Source organism: Musa acuminata, chromosome BXJ2-3, assembly GCF_036884655.1.
Source record: "Musa acuminata AAA Group cultivar baxijiao chromosome BXJ2-3, Cavendish_Baxijiao_AAA, whole genome shotgun sequence".
Taxonomy (NCBI): Eukaryota; Viridiplantae; Streptophyta; class Magnoliopsida; order Zingiberales; family Musaceae; genus Musa; species Musa acuminata.
In genome coordinates this window covers 41455918-41476814 of record NC_088340.1, presented here as the reverse complement: position 1 = coordinate 41476814, position 20897 = coordinate 41455918, and the positions used below count along the sequence as shown (strand labels likewise).

The window sequence follows — 20897 nt, the reverse complement described above, 5'->3', positions numbered from 1 at the left end:
TCTGAAAATAGAGCTATTTTAAGTTTAAATCCCTTCACTTCTGCAATTGCACGAGTATAATCTGGAACAGGTTTTCAAGAGTTTTTATATCTAATTGAATTACTTTAATTATATAAATTAAATTCCTTTAAAGCAATTACTCACTGATCATATTGTTTTAATCGACGATATCGTGGGATTTAAGTTAATAGGATTGTGTTCGGATTCGGGTTTAAATACTCGCTTGGTGGTCCGCACACAATGCATTTTCACAGGCGCCAGCTGGCATTCATCCGCCACACCTGATGCTCTGCTTTCCTTATAAACGCTTTCCCGACTCCTACTCTTCGAATCCCACCTTAGATCCCTTCACCAGTAATCGTGTGGGCCCCAAAGGGCTTCTTCGTACATGTGAACCACTAAGAGAATAGGTAAAAGTTTGAGGAAGTACAGCAGTCAAATAGGTATTATTTTCCTGTTCGTGATCCTTCTATATATGACTACCGCGGCGGCTTTACCATCCATTCTGCGCACGCACAAACGTAGTACGTCTCGCGTCCACGAACGGGGCGAAGAGGAAAGAGGAAGAAGAAGAGGGGATCAGATCAAGATGCAGTACAATAACTTGGGGCGGTCGGGGCTGAAGGTGAGCCAGCTCTCCTACGGGGCGTGGGTGACGTTCGGGAACCAGATCGATGTCAAGGAGGCGAAGTCGCTGCTGCAGTGCTGCCGCGACAACGGCGTCAACTTCTTCGACAACGCCGAGGTCTACGCCAATGGCCGCGCCGAGGAGATCATGGGCCAGGCCATCCGCGAGCTCGGCTGGCGCCGCTCTGATCTCGTCATCTCCACTAAGATCTTCTGGGGCGGCCCTGGGCCCAACGACAAGGGCCTCTCACGCAAGCATCTCATCGAGGGCACCCGCGCCTCCCTTCGCCGCCTCGACATGGACTACGTCGACGTCCTCTTCTGCCACCGCCCCGATGCCGCCACCCCCATCGAGGAGACCGTCCGCGCCATGAACCACATCATCGACAGGGGCTGGGCCTTCTACTGGGGCACCTCCGAGTGGTCCGCCCAGCAGATCACCGAGGCCTGGGCCGTCGCTCACCGCCTCGACCTCGTCGGTCCCATCGTCGAGCAGCCCGAGTACAACCTCCTGTCGCGCCACAAGGTAATCTCTCGTCTGACCTAATTTTAGTTGTAATCAATGCCAAGATCTCTGTGATATGATATCTTAATGCGGTGGTTTTCCTTATTATTCCTTTTCTAGAAACGTACCCTTTTTGAGGGTTTTTGATTGAAGGATCTTGAGTTCGCGGCTGACTGACCGATTCTCACATGGTTTAGTTTTGGTATCAACTCGTTGAATGGATTACGACATTTTGTCTTCGCTTGGCTTTTGCTATGATTCTGATATGGATTATGCCTCAGTGTTTTTAAAAGGATGTGTTGTTTTATAATGACCATATATTTTTCAAGGACTTCATCATATTGCCAATTTTGCTTATATTTTTCAAGTACTTCATCATACTACCAATTTTGCACCTTCCAATTGAGGGGTTCTTTCTTTTATTTCCAGTAATTTCTCTTATTACTATTCAATGTCAGTAGTTGCTTTGAGGCAGAAGTTCGGAAATGGTTTTGAAGCGTGAAATACTGATTTCAGTATACCTTGCTGAATGCTAATTTGCTGTTATTATCTAGGAAAAAAACTGGCCGACAAGAAAGGTGTTATTCAATGTTAAATTTGGTGACTCTTCTAGACATCAGTGTACTTAAGGTTTACTAGGTTCGTGGCTTTATATCAAACTGCTGAACTTTCTAGCCCTTGTCTGCCTGTCTAGAGGTCTGTCTAAAGTTTTTCATTGGGATTTGATTATCTTTAATAGCGAGGAAAGAGTTAAGTAGTTCCTATATTAATATTTTCTCTTTGAACTAGAAGTTGCATATAAAATTATCACTCTTTAGGTCATTTAGCATGAAATACTTCACTGCAACTCTGTAAAGCAACATTACTAAATGCAAAGGTTACATCTATGTAATAAGAGTAAAAGACAGTGGGTGTAGGAGAAAATGGTTGGATGAGGAGGATAGGAGAAGATATGACAAAAGGATAAGAAAATATCATAATTTTGCATTCAAAAGAGAAGTGATCTGTTACAAGTTTGGATATGGAGGAAAAGTCCTAGTGATTGTTGTTTCCTTGCTAACAGATGGGCACCTTCTTACTTGTTTTCTATTTAGTTACAATCTGTTAAGATAGATTTGTATGTTTTCAGATTGCAAGACTGAGATATCAGCCTATGTTTTGATGGAATATTATAGGTTTCAAGTTACTTTTGGTTAGATAAGTGTGGTCTTTGTTCGTATCACCTACAAGCTTAGTCAGAAGATTTTGGCTTTTATATGTTCAAATGGTGCAACAGTATATAGAGAGAGATCCAAATAGTTAGGAGGCGTTGTTGCACCATAACCATAGTGCTTTTGTGCTTATTAAGTACCAGAATTACATCAGTTCATCCCTGTTAATTCTACATAGTATTAGTGCCATTGGGACGAGCAAGCTTTTGAAGTTGGTCCACCTGAAGCTGCACTTTTTATAGTTGATTATTAAATAAAGATATATTTTATATGCAAGAACTGGACCCTAGTTGATTTATCCCTTCTTGCATGATTTTGAAATGTATGAATCTGTTTTCCTGAGTGTTTGTCTTTTCTACATAACGAAAAAGTATTGTAGGATGTCAATGAGTTGGGAACATTGAAATTACCAAATCATTTTAATGCTGCGGCTCTGCTTTTGTGATTGCCATGACTGCCTTGTCATTGCGTGCAAAATTTCTCCCATTATTTTGCTGGGTGGCCTTTTCCTTGGGTGTTGAAGTCTATGTTGATATGAGACAGATCCAGTCATTTATCATCTCAATTCTGTAATAATGCTTTTGTATTAGACTATTCCATGTCCTTGTTTCCCTATTATATGTTAGATTCATTCATTTACTATACTGGCCTGCTTCTGTGTTAAACACTACATTGTTCCATTTCCCTGAATAATTCAGTATATGTGACCATATTGACACGGACTTAGCTGGTTTTGCCTAAGTCGTGCGGCACCCTTGCGCGTCCGTCCGCAAAGGTCAGCCTCCCCGAAGCCTCCCATTGTCCCTTAGGACCAACAAAAGAGAGAACGGGTTAAAGAGAACGCCTCAAACGGGATCCACAAGCAAACATGTCCGAAAAACACTTCATAGACAAAGCAAATTACAAACAGACTTTACAAGCTCTGAACAGTGGCACAACAAAGGGTAAAATGGTCCATTACAGACCGAAAAGCTCTCGAGCGTGTCCACATGACACAATCTTTATTTACAAGCCTAAAGAGGCCACCAACCCAACTAAAATGGGACTATTAAGCCTTCGGCCGCCCCTTTACATTCTGTACAAGGCATGAACATGCCAAAAGACACGGACATACATAAGCATTACATCAAACACCTTGTTTAGAAGTTTGTCCGTGACATTCTCCCCCACTTATCCCTTCGACGTCCTCGTCGAAGCCTTTGTGAACACTGCAACTCTTCGCCTTTGCTAAGTCTTCAATCTTCTGCTCCAGCTGCAATGCGCCTCCTGGCTCCCAGCTGCTCTCCGCTGCTGTTTTTGAGTAGTCGAACCTTTGATCCGCCATGCTGCTTCAACTCGCCAATGACTCTGACTCTGGTGTGGGGTTGGCTGAGTTGTGTTGATCCTCGTTGATTCCTGCGGATCCACCAAATGAAGGAAAAGACCATTCTTACTACGCTAGTTTCTTAAAATTTCCACATGCTGCTTGAACTGGGTGGATGCTTGTTGGAGCTTTAACGAGCATCGCCTCGCAAACTTCTGAAGTTTTGGGTCCTTCCTCCACAAAATCTGCTCATTGACTCTTCTTTCAGTTAGTTGTCACATCCAAGTAGGTTCGCATCACTTCCGCTTTCGATTGGCATTTCGTTGGGAAATGAAGCGGACAATCTACTCTCAGTAGCACTGATCACCGTTGGTGAGGATTTGACAACTATTGTCTTCCATTATCTTCGAAGGGTCTTTGAACTTGTGCAGAGCTCCTCTGCTGGATAGATAAGAGAACTGGGGTACTCGGTTTCGCCCATTCTCTTAAGAGTTGAGAAGGCAAAGGTTACTTGACTTCGCCCGCCTCCTCGAGGTTGTACTTCATGCATCGAGCTGGTTACTGGCCTTCGCCTGCTCTTTGCTCACACTTCTGAAGCACTTGAAGTATTTGCACTCCTTGCGTTGAGTTAGCTACTGTGATTCACCTTCTCAATGCCATTGAACTTCTGGAATGCAGGAAGTTTTCACCCCAACTTGAGTAATTCTCTGATAGATGAGGTCGCCTCTGGGATTGTATCGTCTTCTCCATCAACCCTGCCGCCTACTACACTGAGTAGCAAAGGTACAGCACCGCGTACTGCTGCTTGCTTCGTTCCTTGGTCGTGCACTCTTGCATGACCCGAAGTCCTTCACTTACGGCCATCTTGATGAGAAACTTGTTGACACCGGTCTTACGAAGTTTCTTGGCCTCTGCCCTTTAGCCTTGTCTCGGTACTTGGAGATTGCCTCTGCATGCTCCACCTCCTCGGCCCCTTTCACGACCAAGCGCTCTCCCTCCGTGAGAGCAAGGGATCAATGACTTTGACGAAAGTCCCGCCTCTGCGGTACCATGGCGCTGCCATGCCCATGGCCCTACTATCCGTCGCCTCGCATCTACATCCCTTTTCTTCACAATCAGTAGATATGCCTTCGTGACACTCCTCTGAGTCCACCTCCATTCTCACTGATTGCTTGATTTTGGGTAGCTAAGTCCCTCTGGACTTGTCGTCGCTTCCTCGCCCCTTTCGACCTCCTGCTTCAACACCTCTGTGTTCTCCAAGCAGTCTGTTTGTTCGATGGAAAGACAGACTGCAACTCCCATGCATGGCCTCTGCCATCACATTGTAGGGTTTGCACCGATTCTGTTCTCCTTAGCTTCCTTGGTAGCAACGTTCGCTTACTCGACCTTGTCCTCTGACTTGTCGGGCTCCCTTAAGCGAATATGAGCTCTGGAGCAGTCCAACTCTCCAGCTGCTTCGATCATACCTCTGCATGATCAAGTCCCTCTCATGGGACTCACTGGTACTTGCATTCGAACTTTTCCCTTGGTGGAACCCAGCCCCCATATGCTGATGACCAAGGTTTTCATCCGATGCAAAATTCGGTGCACGCCCGGAAGACCCGCCTGTGCGGTACCATGGCCTTCACTCCTTGAATCCATAGCCCTTCTTGCCGTCGTGTTGTTCACCAAAGCGGAGCTCCCAGTAGCTCCCGATCATACCTCCATATGATCTAGTCCCTCCCGGGACTGTGTCGTGTGTGTCGCATTGCCACGAACTATTCCACCACGATCCGCTGCACCATGTCGCCTCCTGGTGACATCTCCATTGCATTCTGATCCTTGTGGAATAAACTCGAATTGTGAACCCTCCATGTGTGGCCTCTGCCAATACATCGCAGGGTCTCCTCCACCTTCGATTTTGTTCGCTCCTTTGGCAATCGACCTTCATCCACCCACTCTTGGGTCACACCTAGATGAAGCACCGCTCTAGGACAGTCCGTCGCTTAGAAGCTCCCGAAGTCCACCGACTTCGCTGTAAATTGTGCACCATTGCCTGGATCCTGGGCCTCTGCCCCTACCAGCACAATCTCCGCTGCGCACCGCTTCCTTCATAGCAACTCGAATGGCAACACTATGGCATATTCTTCAAGAGTACCCGCTTCTGCATCCTCTTGCCCCGTGCTAAGGCCTTCTGAACTCAATTTCGCCTCCGCAAATTGAGTCGCCTTAGTTCCTCCATCAAATGCTCCTCCGAGATAAGGTGCATGTGCCCCGAAGCTCCCTTCGTCTTTGGCACCATGCAAGATGAGTCTGCTCCGTCAGAATGAAGGACCCATGGAACAACATGATCTTACTCTTGCCTCTGCAAGAGTTCATGTCCTTGACCTCTGTCTAAGGAAAGCACTGTGCCTCTGCTCCATGTTCCAACTTCTATGCTGGCTCCCTTCAAGCGGCTTGAGTACTTCGCCAAGTTACCCCCAAGTTGCTCCGCTCCTCGTTTTTTTTTGCATTGAGTTGATGGTGGCCCTCACGCCCACCATTCCACGGGTCAGCCCTCCCTTGAGTCCGATCTCCATATCGACTCTAAGTGTGCCTTCATTTAAGTTGCTTCAGGTCGCTCCCCCACTTGATCTCGCAATGCATCCACCCATGCATTCTCTCGAGCGAGATCATGTGACAACTCCTCGCTGCTTGCTCGGTCCATTGAGCTTCGTGGAGTTGTTGTTTGTGAGGTACTCCTCCTCAACATGTGAAGTCCGTCTCACATGATTCTCCCTCTGGAGAGCCGAGACTTATCCCTCCTGGATAACTGTCCCGTTGGAGCAACATCTCTCTTCGTTTCGGAGACCACCATCCCCTTGGACTACTCCGATCTGCTGAACAAACTGTGCATTGTTCTGCCTCTTGCAAACGCACTTGCTAGATTGCGCCTCCACGTCAATACAGCCACCGCTGCACCCCTCCAGGCCTAGCAACATGCTGAACTCGTTGCACACTTCAGCCTCCTCCGGACGTATCCTTCGCATGCCGAAGAGAAAGTTTCAATGCTCCATGGCGCCGAGTCTCGGTCGCCTTGGGATGGCCACGAACAATCCATCGTCCGCATACAAGCCCATGCATGAGTACCGAATTCTTCGAGTTAGCAATTCCCCTCACCTCTGTGAGCTTTGCACAACTCTTTCGGTCGCTGAGCAACTCATTCCACTTTGCATGGTCTCGTCCTTTTGCCAAGCGCCTCGCTTGCCTTGAGCACCATCAAGTAAAGTTGTCAACGTTGAGCCGTAGCTCAAACTCAGCCATCCCAACCTTTGTGCGCTCCAGATTCTTCCAAGCTTGCCTGTTCTCGTGGTGCCTCTTGCGCGAAGGGTTGGCCATTCCTCTGAATGCCAATCTCAGATGCCCGCTCCTCTGAGCGACTCTTTTCCCTACATCTCCATGCTCGTTTTCCCTCAAACGGTCGCGCATGTGCTGACTGCCCTCAACGCAGCCCCGCTAGGTCCCCCACGTTTGCATGTCAAGTGTTTCTATGAGTGCTTGTTCCGCTCTGATACCATATGACACGGACTTAGCTGGTTTTGCCTAAGTCGTGCGGCACCCTTGCGCGTCCGTCCGCAAAGGTCAGCCTCCCCGAAGCCTCCCATTGTCCCTTAGGACCAACAAAAGAGAGAACGGGTTAAAGAGAACGCCTCAAACGGGATCCACAAGCAAACATGTCCGAAAAACACTTCATAGACAAAGCAAATTACAAACAGACTTTACAAGCTCTGAACAGTGGCACAACAAAGGGTAAAATGGTCCATTACAGACCGAAAAGCTCTCGAGCGTGTCCACATGACACAATCTTTATTTACAAGCCTAAAGAGGCCACCAACCCAACTAAAATGGGACTATTAAGCCTTCGGCCGCCCCTTTACATTCTGTACAAGGCATGAACATGCCAAAAGACACGGACATACATAAGCATTACATCAAACACCTTGTTTAGAAGTTTGTCCGTGACAATATGGTGAACCATGCTCAAACATGCACTCTTGAAAAATCTGATTTAACTATGTATTTGGAATGATCATCACATCCCACAATCATAGTTTGAGCCAGCCCGTTGAATAGAGCACACAGTAATCTGGAACGAACTAGTATGCCAAATTTAAAACCTGTAAAATTTAATATCTGAAATACCTTGGAAATTGGATGATGTCGAAAACAGGAAGTCAACTATTTTTCTGAAGCTCGTAATATCTGTCAGCAAATAGTCTTGCAAAGCAGTATAGAACTAAAATATTATAAATATTAACCATGTTTCATTTTTTCATAAAAGGAAAATACTATTAAGTTAGAACCATGTTTCATTTAACATTGCATATTTTATGAAAAATTTAGCTTGGAATTTGACAAACAAAAACTTGTGCTTAGTATTTATTGGATGTTGGTACAGGTTGAAGTGGAGTTCCTTCCTCTGTACAGCACTTATGGCCTGGGTCTTACCACATGGAGTCCGTTAGCATCAGGAGTTTTGACTGGGAAATACAACAAAGGAAATGTACCACCTGATAGTCGGTTTGCACTGGATAATTACAAGGTGAGGTTGAAAACACTAATCACTCATTATATGCAATTATGCTATTTTTTACCTTAATCAGTAAGTTTCGAGTTTAACTGCAATGGAGTATTTCGAAACTTTGGGCAGTATCAGTTTGGTCCCATCAATAGTGTGTCGTATTACTTTCGGGTTAGATAATCCCATGGGATGATCATGCTGCTGAAGTATTCAATACCTGACCTAGATTGAGTTTCTCTTGCATTGTAAGAAACTCATCTGCTTTCAATTATTGGATCTTGGTCATTTCATAATCTCCTTAGCAGGTTGGTTGTGCTTTCATAAAGTTAACTTGATATGAGGATGAGCAAAGAAGAAAGCTAAACTAGTTCTTTCCTTTCATTTGTAAAAATGGGGATACTAGGTATTGGTGTGCTGTTTGGTGAGTATTTGGAAGTCTATGACTTCTCCAAAGTCCAAACATCCAAAGAACGAAGTTTCAAATTAGACATTTTCCAAGTTTGAAATGAGAATCAAAATTTGTCATTAGTTGAGGGATTTCAAGCATTTAATATATTGGGGTGGGAATGCCTAAATACCAGGGTTTAGATTTTAGAAATTCCATGGCTACCTTCGAAACTTGAATCATGATATTGGGATTTGGAGTGTGAGATCTAGGAGGTGAGATTTTGAAAATGTTTGGAACAAATACACGTCAGATCTGTAGTTTAAAAATTCCATGGGTACCTTTGGAAATTGAATCATGAGTTTATTTGGGATTTGGATTGTGGGATTGAGGAGGTGGGATTTGAGAATGTTTAGCACAGACCCGCATCCATGGCAAAGGAGGTATTGAAATTTGAATCCCAGGCTTTTGTGGGTGGAATTTGGATAAAATGGGATTTGTTGGGTGAACATTCTAGCTTTAGATTTTGATGATGTTTGGATGACATTCTAGGATTTCATAGGATATCCATATGAGATTCCAAAGCATTGCATGAAATATGGGTTGTCTACTAAAGTAAAGTAACATTTACCGAAATAAAATCTAGGCTCTTGCGGAAACCAATTAACGGTCAAGGTGAAGGTTTCAATGCACCAATGAGCATGTTGATGTGACGTAGTTGCCACTTGTATCTCAATCTCACTTTCTGGTGGTATCACACTATTAGAGCACTTGATCAGCTCAAGGACTCTAGCATTTCTTTCTTGAGGGCATTGATTATCATGGATACTTGTTATCAGCCTCTTATAGTCATCATAGAACCATGGTTCATTGCCGTAACCAGTACAATACACCCAATCCATATTGGTAGCAACCAAGCTGTTGTCCTATTTCTTGGTCTTATAGTCAGAATTTGTCTTGAATCTATTTGAAACTAATCAAAGTCAATTGGAAGAGGTTAAAATTGGCCAATTCCAATTGACTTTGATTAGTTTCAAATAGATTCAAGACAAATTCTGACTATAAGACCAAGAAATAGGACAACAGCTTGGTTGCTACCAATATGGATTGGGTGTATTGTACTGGTTACGGCAATGAACCATGGTTCTATGATGACTATAAGAGGCTGATAACAAGTATCCATGATAATCAATGCCCTCAAGAAAGAAATGCTAGAGTCCTTGAGCTGATCAAGTGCTCTAATAGTGTGATACCACCGGAAAGTGAGATTGAGATACAAGTGGCAACTACGTCACATCAACATGCTCATTGGTGCATTGAAACCTTCACCTTGACCGTTAATTGGTTTCCGCAAGAGCCTAGATTTTATTTCGGTAAATGTTACTTTACTTTAGTAGACAACCCATATTTCATGCAATGCTTTGGAATCTCATATGGATATCCTATGAAATCCTAGAATGTCATCCAAACATCATCAAAATCTAAAGCTAGAATGTTCACCCAACAAATCCCATTTTATCCAAATTCCACCCACAAAAGCCTGGGATTCAAATTTCAATACCTCCTTTGCCATGGATGCGGGTCTGTGCTAAACATTCTGAGACATAGTAGAATGCAAGGGTGGAGGGAGAAAAGGAAATCAAGATCAAGAAAGACAAAAAAGTGAGTATAATTATGAGACATAGTAGGACACTCATTCTAACTGTTACGTACAAGGATGTTACGTACAAAAGAAATCACATTTGCCATCTGTTACGTACAAGGATGTTGGCTTTTAACAATCATATAAGATAAGAAGGAAAGAATGTGAAAAAGAGAATAAAAGATGATAGAGCATTTCTATAAACCTCTTAAAAGAACAAGAATTCTATGATAAAAAAGGAGATATCATGGGATCTGGAGTTTATTGCAAATCTTATGGCAGGTCTCTTAAAAAAAAAAAAATCTTATGGAAGGAAATAAGTTTTCTTTACTTTCACTTTTGTGGTCTTACCACTCCCTTTGAGGTTGCTGGTGGGCAAGTTTTGGGTCTTTTGTATAGTCATTAACTACAATTTTCTTTAAATTATATAATAAATATATATTTTCTAATGTTTATTGTACTTAGCTTTTAATGTATTGGTTTCATTATTTTTCATTTTTATCATTTACATTCCGTTTGATATATATTCTCATTTCTTCAAGTCATATGTTGTCTTGAGACAATTTATAATAAGTTCTGGTTTGTTCAATTAATAAGGATTACACCTTGGACAAAATGGTATCATGTGCAACCAGCTGATGAGGGAATGCTCTGTGGTAATTATGAACCATGACAATCGTCCAATTTTAATCTTAGGTCAAAGTCAGATGTTTCTTTGTTTTGCAATGTTTTTACAGATGTAGGAAGGAGGTATCAGTGAGTTCATCAGAAAAGATCACTCTTTCTTTGGCAGTAATCATTTTAGTAAACTATTCTGGAAATGGTGGATGGTTTTGCCACAAAGAAACTATTGGCTTGTGATAATTTTTAAAAATTTCCTGGCCAGTAATGAAAACCTTAACCCTGGTTATTCTTGTTTTATCTTAATACTTTGTTAGTCTCTTGATTAGTTTGATTTTTTTATAGTAATCTACTTTTCATTCTTGTTAATGTTAACCTTTTTTTGTTGTTGGATTCTAATTATAGTTTTCTGCTTGTTAGAATCTTGCAAGCAGATCATTGGTTGATGACACGCTAAGGAAAGTTAATGGACTGAAACCAATTGCAGATGAACTAGGTGTTCCTTTATCTCAACTTGCAATTGCTTGGTGTGCATCAAATCCACATGTTTCAACAGTAATTACTGGGGCCACGAAGGAGAGTCAGGTATGTGATATGCACAATATCTAGTATATGCAATTATTCTTCTTTTACATATGAGTTATTCCTTATATGTGTAAATCTTAGAGTTGAAGTACCCGTGGAAGAAAATTCAGTATCTATAAAAATTTTGGTTGATTGCTGTAGTTATATCAAAAAATTTCTTGAAGCAATATATTATCTAGGAACAAACAGACTTAGCAAAAAAGATAATGTGAGCAAAGTATGAAACAAGTTGAGGTCTAAACAAAGGACCCTGAGTGTTGGAATTATCTTGACACACAACTTTTTAAATTGCTGGCACTACCTGAACCTAGTTCCTTTAGTGTCGTTATGTGTAATCCTGGACACGAGAGATGACAAGTATTGAGCATGGTTATGTCTTTGTCAAGGAGGGATCAAGGAAGCGGAGCATCAATAGGAGAACAAAAGAAATGGAACCATTATATAATGCTGTGGAAAATTTTGATGGTTGCAGCATGATTATCAATTATTAAGAAATGATAGCCTTTGCAACCTGACAGGAATGAGCTTTAGGGCTATGCATGAATTGACAGGGTTGATCCATATTTTATCCGAAGTTGCACTGAATTGCTGGATCAGGTTGCTATTGGGTCATCGGATCATAAATACAATCCATATTTAATCCTAACAAGATTGGACCTATGATCTCATTTGGTTTTTTGGTGTTACCTGTGATCTAATTCTGAATTAATGCTCTGGATAACATACATTTGGTGTCAGTAGGAAGATGAGATGCAGGTAGGCAATCCTGCTTACTGTTCCTAGCTTGAAGATTTTACATAAGATTATCAAAAGTACAAATGTGTACTTTTGAAGGTTTATCAAGTCTAAAAGACAGTAAAATTTTGTTTGTTTGTTTTGTTTTTCTAACTCTTAGTAGATAATGCAGGATTTATCTGAAGGTAGCTTGCATTTTGTACTTGCAATTACATAAATGATCACTAAGAAGCACTTTGTGGTTGATTTTTATATTGTCGTGTGACAAAGGGCTGATTCAAATATAACTTTTGCAATTAAGATTTTCCTTCCTGATGTTGTTGATCCTCAAAACATCTAGATATGTTCTTTTGTGTGTCTGATCTAAACCTTATCCAAATCTCATGAAATCCAATACTTTCACCACTATGTTTTTCATCATTTATTCAATTAAAGATTCTAATTCTTTTATGACCTTTCTAGTTTCATAGAGTGGAATTAGTTCTGAAATTTAGTAAGACTAGAGGTTCAAGGTGCACCAGTTTATAGGGGGGAAAATGAACAGTAGCTTGATTCCTCAAGCAGTTTGATTGTCTTGAGTATCAGAAGTAGGAGGATGAAAGGATGCACCAAAAGGGTCGCTGACTGCTTATTTTGTGAACGGAGAATCTTGTTCAGGCAAGTAAAAGGCAGTTCAGCTGAAGTAGGAGAGTGATACCGAGATGCCTCCTCCCTTTAGTTTTGTTTGCATCTCCTAGATGTCCAATTTGATATATTTTTAACAAGAATGGCCAATGTTGTTGGCCAGTCTCCGGGTAGAAGCGCGTCTATAATGTGTCAAGACAGTCGGCTATAAGGAAGTTCTCTTCTAGTACATATAATGTCGTGATATACAAAGAAGCGAATTTTGCTATTTTGTTTTCAAGATCTCCAAAAGAGTTTGATATCCCCATTGTTTGTCTTGTTCCACATTTGTGATGTCTCCAACACAGATCGTCGAGAACATACAGGCTCTTGAGGTCATTCCCAAGCTGACGCCCGATATAATCGAGAAGATAGAGGCAGCTGTTCAAAGCAAACCCAAGCGTCCGGAATCATACCGGTGACTCCATGCTTTCTATTGTGACTTCACGGCGACTGGTGTTTGCACCACCACAGTTGCTTATTTTTTGAGGTCGCCATTAGTCGGTCTTGTTGAACTTAAAAACTTCTTTAGCTTTCCTGGAACATTGAACATTTTTATGCATAAAGCTGTTGATTGTGGGAACAAATTTGATCGATCAACATTGCGAATTCCGCTGAACTTTCATTTACTGTATTTCTGCAATCTTTGGTTGTCTGATGAGTGGTGGATGATTACAGCTAAGAAAAATTGCCTAATATCTTTGTTCAAGTTGCAAATATTTATCCATTCGTTATTCTCTGTTATGATAAGTTTTTTCATTGTGAATATTATTGTTGGAAATCAATTACATGTGAAACGATTGATGTCATTAATTTGGTAATATTGTTTTTCTTTTTCTTATAGTCTCCTGTGTCAAATAGATAAGATCCAACTTGGAACTCTCTTTACTAATTAATTTGAACTTATTTATTGAATTGAGATCAAGAACAAAATGGTTCTTAGACTTTAATATTAGACCCCCCTTGTGTAATACTTGTTCTTATGTTAACAAAGGTTTTTGTTAGGTATTTTAACTGTATATTCATAAACTAATTACAAGAAACCGACATAAACCAAAATGTTGCAATAAAAAACTACTACTTAGTTAATGTTAAATCAAGATTGGGGTGATTAGCTTTGACTTTTCTAAGTACCATGTGGTCCTTAATCATATCGATTCGAGTCAAAAAGTCAATAAAAAGAAAATAGTAGGTGGTTGGATTGGGGCATTGACCATGTGATATCCCTAGTTGACTTGTCTAAGCGTCAGTGTGTTTGACCACACCACATTGACGACAGCATACATTGGTGAGGCTCAGTCAACTATTCTAAGCTTGGAAAGAAAATAGAAAAGCGAAAAGAAAAAGAAGAAATAAAAGGTTATCAATTTTGACCACCTACTTCATGAACCATTTGCTGGTGTCTATGTTGGCATCTATATCTTTTAAGAGCTCATTATGATGTTAAAAATACTATAATTACTTTTAATGTTATATATATATATATATATATATATATATATATATATATATATATATATCATAAATATTAATTATCACAATATATAGAAATTTAATATTAGAAATAATTTAGGCTAATTATTGATTATCCATCTATTTAGTTATCTTTATCATCCTAATCTCAACACTTTAAAAAGTTACATAAGCATCTTTAAAGTGAAATATCTAAATCTATTTATTACTATCAATTTTACTAACAAAAATTTTAAAACAAAAAATAAAAATAAAAAAGTATATATAATTTTAATGTTCAATTGGTAGTGGTGGACGGCGATGCCACGAGAGGCTACATGTGGCTATTGTGGATAAGGAGAGTAGTGACGAGAGGTGAGGATCACTTATGTGTTGACACCGATGTAGTTACTGAATAACATTTTTGCCGCTTTGAATCTATATCGATGGTCCTTTTGTCACTTGACAACTATATCAACGCTGATGCAATTGTCGAGCGACGTCACTCTACATATACGTTGGTGTTGATAGAGATGCCAAGCGTCCCTTTCATCGTTCGACAACTGCCTTGATGCTTACGCACTTAATTATCATGAATGTTATATTATCACAATACGAAGAAATTTGATATTGGAAATGATTTGGGTTAATTACATATTACCCCTGTAGTTATTTACCTTTAGCATCATAATCTCTATACTTTAAAAAATTATATTAACATCCCTTTAATTATGAAAGTAAAACTTCTAAGTCCATTTACCGTAACACCATCAGTTTTACCAATGAAAATAAAAAAATAAAAGATAAAAATATAATTTTAATGTTTTAGTTAGTGATGGCGGATGTCATTGGTGGTGGTGGACGAGGTACCGTTGAGTGTCGTGGGTGGTTGTTGTGGACGAGGAGAGCAGCAACGAGAGGGGAGGGCCACTTTATATCTACTTCGATGATTTTTTCGTTGCTTGGCAACTGCGTCGATGTTGACATTATTATCGAGCGACACTGCTCTACATTTGCGTCGGTGTTAATGCATAGGTCAAGCGACCTGTTTGTCGCTTTGCAACTATGTCGATGTCGACATAGATACAGAGCGACGAAAGGGTTGTCGATACATATTTCAAGCGACTCTTTTGCTGATTAGTATCTACATCGATATTGATGCAAATGCAAAGCAATGTTCATCTTTCATTGCTGCTCTCCTCATCCACAACACCCATCCTCGGTCCTTAATGTCATCGTCATCTGCCACCATCAATGTCGTCCGCCATCACAAATTGGGACGTTAAAGTTATCTTTGTATCTTTTGTTTTCATGTTTCCTTTAGTAAAACCGATAACGTTAGGGTAAATGGATTTAGATGTTTCACTTTCGTAAGTATATGAATGTTAATATAACTTTTTACAGTATAGAGATCATAATATTATAGCTAAATTAATAAGGAGGTAATATGTAATTAGCCTAAATAATTTATACGTAAATTATTGCAAGATGCATATACCTTGTTTTTGGTTAAAAATGGTCATTTAAATACAAATGTGATTGACACTGAACTATAAGAGATCTAGTAAACCCTAAGACATATATTAGACATTATAGACAAGCGTTTAACATGCCTAATCAACAAAGACAAATTGAAAACTTGCTTTCATTACGTAAAAGACAGTCTAAATTATTGACCTCTTGACAATTAGGTGTTTTTTATGTTCTTGAATTAATAAATCATAAATGGGTAGGTGTCATTTTTTTAGTGTCTATCATACTAATGGGAAAAGTTGGGCAGTATATGGTAAAAAATAAAGTAGTCTGCCCATCCAACAATTTCTCCTCTTCACATTGCGCAACATCGAGGTAAGAAGACTCAAGGAATTGGGGGTAGGTGGAGCAGATGCTCGCGGTTTGCAGCTGCCGTAACCTTCCCGAACCACCGAGCACAAAAGCGTTAGTTTCTATTCGCCAGTGTTTCGGACCCACACATGGGACCCACAAAAGGAAGCCAAACGGCTGGCCACCTCTTCGTGTTTGGTCCCTCGGCCGAGACACGGGAGTCCCTAATCTCCCCGCACCCGGAAGAGACCGCACGGCGGCGGTCTCTGTCCACCAACCTCGCGGATGCCGTCAACCGTACTGCGGCGGTCTCTGTCCACCGTCTCAAAGCCTCGCGGATGCCGTCAACCGTACGACTTGAGCTCGGAGTCTACCGAGCACGGCGTCGACCATCTCATCATACAACTTGTGGACAACATTTTATTTATTGGATCTTTCAAGCAAGCATAAATTTCATTCTGTTCAATTTTTATAGCTAAGATTTTTATGTCATCCATTTGATGTGAAATGAAAAGGAAATATAAAAATATCTATTGATAAAAATTCTATTCTCTTACTGGATTTTCCTAAAATTTGCTACGATCATGTTAAATTGTCAAAAAACACTCTTACAAAAGGATCGAGTGACATGAATAAGCACCATAGAATCATCTTATAAATTCACAAAGTTCTTCCTTTGATGCCAGAAAGATGAACCAAGAAACACAATAATGCAAATCATGGGCATGAGCTCAAGCAAGAAGAGTTGATCCATCTTTGCTGTCCAAGAAAAGAACCTCTTCAGACATGAGAGGAGAGGACAAAATAATGGTTTCAGTGCACATCCAAACCATCCACTCACAGTGACAAGCTATCAAAGCTTTAGAACAAACATGTCTGTCACCCATCTCTTGTACACAAACAAATATGGCTGCTATCAAACCAAAAGGACTCACAATTTCTTCTGAAAAGATCCACAGAATACATAATGCCATCAATTTTGGTCATCAGCTCAAGGAAGAAGAAGAAGGAAGAGTTCATCTGCCTTCTCCTCATCCAACAAAAGACACTCTTCAGACTGAAGGTTTCACTGTGTAGCAGCAAACTAAGCAATCCACTATTCTCACCAGCATTACTCTCTCTCTCTCTACTCTTATCACATGTTCTTCTTCTTCTTCTTCTTCATCCCTTTGGAAGCAGCACTGCAGCAGCAACCGATCCAATGAGAAGAAGAAGCTCCAGTGGCTTGGCATGGCCTCAGAATGGCGTCCCGATCTCACTCCTGTCGGTGGGAGTATACAGCGCCGACCTGTTCCGAGGCCTGTTCTCCTCCAGCTGCTTCACCACCTCGTTCATGTCCGGCCTCACCGACGCCACCGGCGCGCAGCACCCCATCGCCAGCTTCAGCGCCTGCACCAGGCCCTCCTCCATCGGGCTCCGTATCCCCTTCACCACCTCCACGTCGAACACCTCCATCGTCGCCTCCTCCAGAACCGCCACCTTCACCAGCGACGGCAGGTCCGCCCCGTCGCCGTCCCTCCCGCTCCCCTTCGCCGGCTTCTTCCCCATCAGGATCTCCAGCAGCAGTATCCCGAAGGCGTACACGTCCGTCCTCGGGTTGCACTTCTTCATCTTCTGGAGCTCCGGCGCCTTGTATCCGTCTGACTTGGCGGCGGACACCATCTCGTCGGCCACCGCCGGCACCATCAGCTTGTCGAGCCCGAACTCGGCGAGACGCGGCACGAAGTGATCGTCGACGAGCACGTTCTTGGACCGCACGTTTCCGTGCGTGATCGGCGTCTCCAGGGCGGTGTGGAGGTGGGCGAGCCCCCGCGCCACTCCGAGGGCTATCTTGTGCCGGCGAGCCCAGTTCAGCTGCGGCTTCCCTGCTCTGTTATCTGCAGAGACATCGAATCGAAGCACGAAGCTGTGATGACTGTATGTGATCAGATGGAGAAAAGGAGAGATTTCGGGGGACGGCTAATGGACTAACCGTGGAGGAGCTCATGAAGGGATTTGTTGACGTGGAAGTCGTAGATGAGGAGCTTCTCCCCTCGTTTGCCTTGGTAGAACGCCCTCAGCGCCGACAGGTTCTCGTGCCGAACTCGGCCGAGCTGGCGGATGACCGGCAAGCACTCAACTTGATCCTTGCAGCTGCCTTCCCTCAGCAGCCGGAGGGAAATGTTCCCACCGTCGGCCAGCTTCGCCTTGTACACCGTCCCATAGCTCATCTTCTCCATCACCTGCCCGGTGGCGTTCAGCACCTCTTCGAGCGACAGGTGCTCGCCGCCCTGGAACACCACCAGCTTCCCCTCCGCACCGTTGTTCCCGTCCTCCTCGAACACCATATCCTCCACCTCGTCCGCCTTCCTTTCCCTGTTCCGCCTCTTCCTCCCCTGCACCCAGCCGATGGACACCGACGCCAGGACCACCGCCCCAGCCAGCAGCCCGATAACTATGCCTGCGATGGCGCCGGCGCTCAGCCCGGAACTTGACCCGCATTTCCCCAGTGGTGGGCCGCATAAACTCGGGTTGTTCCCCTGGAACGCCTCCGCCGTGAAACTGGACTCCTGGAACGACGCGGGCAATGCCCCAGTGAAGTTGTTGTGAGAAAGATTCAACTTTTGCAGGCTTCTGAGACCCGCAAGCGAGTCTGGAATCGAGCCGGAGAAGAGATTGCTGCTGAGGTCGAGCTCCTCCAGCCCACCGAACCTGGTGATGAAGTTGGGAAAGGATCCTTGAAGACGGTTGTTGCCCAAGTCCAGAGTTTTAAGCTTGTCGCAGCTCGAGCTGGGCTCCGCGGGGTCAGGAACCGCACCAGAGAGGTTGTTGCCGTGAAGGCGGAGCGACATGAGGCGGTCACAGAGGTTCCAGATGGAGGGCGGGAGGGTTCCGTCCAAGGTGTTGCTGGAAAGGTCAAGGTCGGCGAGTGCAGGGGCGTTCCCAAGCTCAAGCGGGATGGTGCCGGTAAGGGAGTTGACACCGAGGTATACTACCTCGAGGTAGGAAAACTGGCCGAGCTCCGGCGGGACGGAGCCAGCGAGGGCGGCGGCTGGAAGGCGGATGGAAAGGAGGCGGAGAGAGGGGTCCGAGGAGAGGGAAAGGTTGGAGCGAAGGGCCGAATCGACTTCGCACCGGAGCACTGCGGAGCTGGCACCCACAGACCATCCCAGGCCACGCCAGAGACAGAGTGGGAGGGAGGCGTTCCAAGAGGACAGCTCGGCGTTGGCTGCGGATCCTTGGAGGGCGGGCTTTATCTTGTTGAGGAGGAGGACAACGTCGGCCGAGGCGGCCTCTGAGCAAGAAAAGGAGAAGAAGAACACAGCGAGGTAGAAGAAGAAGAACCAGCAGAAGGCGGAGGAGAAAGAGCGAGGTAGAAGAGAAAAGATAGGAAAAGGAGCAAGTTTTGAACGCAAAGAAGGCATTTTGGAAGGCAACGAAGGCAGTTCTCAGAGGAAAGAGGAGAGGAGAGGAGCGGAGAGAAGCCGATGCGATGAGTGCAGAAACCAAAAAGAACAGGATTTTTATGGTTCGCTGTGAAGGATAGAGAGAGCCGGAGAGACCGCAGAGAGAGAGAGAGAGAGAGAGAGAGACAGAGACAGAGAGGGCTGTGAGAACAGGGGAAGAAGGCAGACGAAGATGGTGGGTTTTGATTGAGGGCTTAGGCAGCAGAAATTTCTTAAAGTCACTCGCAAAGTAAACCCACACCTGTCTCACCTCAGGATCGGGTCCCACCTACTGCCAGAACCCACCGGCTAATAAGAGTTGGGCCCACTGGGATGGACGGAAATGGAGTCGATGAAAAGGTTGGTAGGTGGGTAACGTGGGGCGACTGCAATGGTGTGGTCCGCTGGCTGCTTTGGGGCTTCCTTTTCCAAGCCGGTACTTCTTGAAGCTTGTTTTACCGAGTAATTTCTTCCTTCTCTCTCTCTCTCTAGAAAACCAATTCATCTCAGGTGCCAGAGCTGTTCCCCTTTGCCTGTACAATGATGCTCTCAGGAGCTCCAGATATTGGTATCAGATTCAGAGAACCCACGAAGGGCTTGGGTGCCCACAAGGTGTTTGATTGAGGGAAAGAAGCTGGTGTCCTTTTTTGCCCCCATGAACACCAAAAGCTGTCTGAAATCTTTGCCCTCAGTCTTAGTAAAAAATGTTGAGAGAGAAGCTGTGTAAATTCTCTAAGAAGTACTGCTCAATTAGATATGAAGTTGCTCTAAAATGTTAATGTCATGTTCTCTGGAGAAACAGAAGCTTGTGAGAAAGTAAACTGCAAATTTGAAGATGAGTTCAGACTGTTGTATTAAAATTGAAAGGAGAACTACAGTGAAAGTTATAGTCAAACACTCTTTTTGTTGAATAGAAGTACAGTGAAAGTTATAGTCAAACACTCTTATAGTCAAACATGAGTGGATATGATTGTTCCTGCAGAAAGAACAGTTGGAGTTTGAGTTTGAGGTAGAGAGGATAAGAGTAAAGCTAGATGAGCTCATTTCATGATGTGAACAAGGACAACCCAGAGAATGGAAGGCTAAGCATTCATAGGTAAAGGCCATGAGGAACCTTTTGCCCTCCTTCCTCACTGAAACTATTACTGCAGCAACCCAGTTTAGTGAGGTGGAAGTGAGCCTGTGAACATAAAAAGACCTCCACAATCTTTTCTTAGCTTTATACCATTTGTTTATTGCCATTTTGTACCTTTCCAAGAATCCATTAATTCAGATCTTTCTCTCTCTCTCTCCTCTTTTATTAGCTTCAGTACAAGGAAGAAGGATGCTGAACACTTAATATCTACAAGAAAGATTACTTCATCATAAATTTTTCTTAC

The 20897-nt window shown here is 43.1% G+C and overlaps 2 protein-coding genes across 2 annotated transcripts; one reads left to right on the top strand and one right to left on the bottom strand.

The window, feature by feature from the left end:
• The first annotated feature begins 495 nt into the window (after positions 1-495).
• On the top strand, positions 496-13451 carry LOC135608339 (probable voltage-gated potassium channel subunit beta). Its single transcript, XM_065101084.1, has 4 exons — positions 496-1153; positions 8064-8207; positions 11255-11419; positions 13126-13451. Exons 1-4 carry the CDS (start codon positions 590-592, stop codon positions 13237-13239), a joined length of 987 nt encoding a protein of 328 aa, XP_064957156.1. The 5' UTR covers positions 496-589; the 3' UTR covers positions 13240-13451.
• A 3553-nt stretch (positions 13452-17004) lies between these two features.
• LOC135608338 (putative kinase-like protein TMKL1) lies at positions 17005-19698 on the bottom strand. The gene is made up of 2 exons (XM_065101082.1): positions 18066-19698; positions 17005-17970 (listed from the first exon to the last, which is right to left on the bottom strand). Exons 1-2 carry the CDS (start codon positions 19495-19497, stop codon positions 17330-17332), a joined length of 2073 nt encoding a protein of 690 aa, XP_064957154.1. The 5' UTR covers positions 19498-19698; the 3' UTR covers positions 17005-17329.
• Between the last annotated feature and the right edge of the window lie 1199 nt (positions 19699-20897).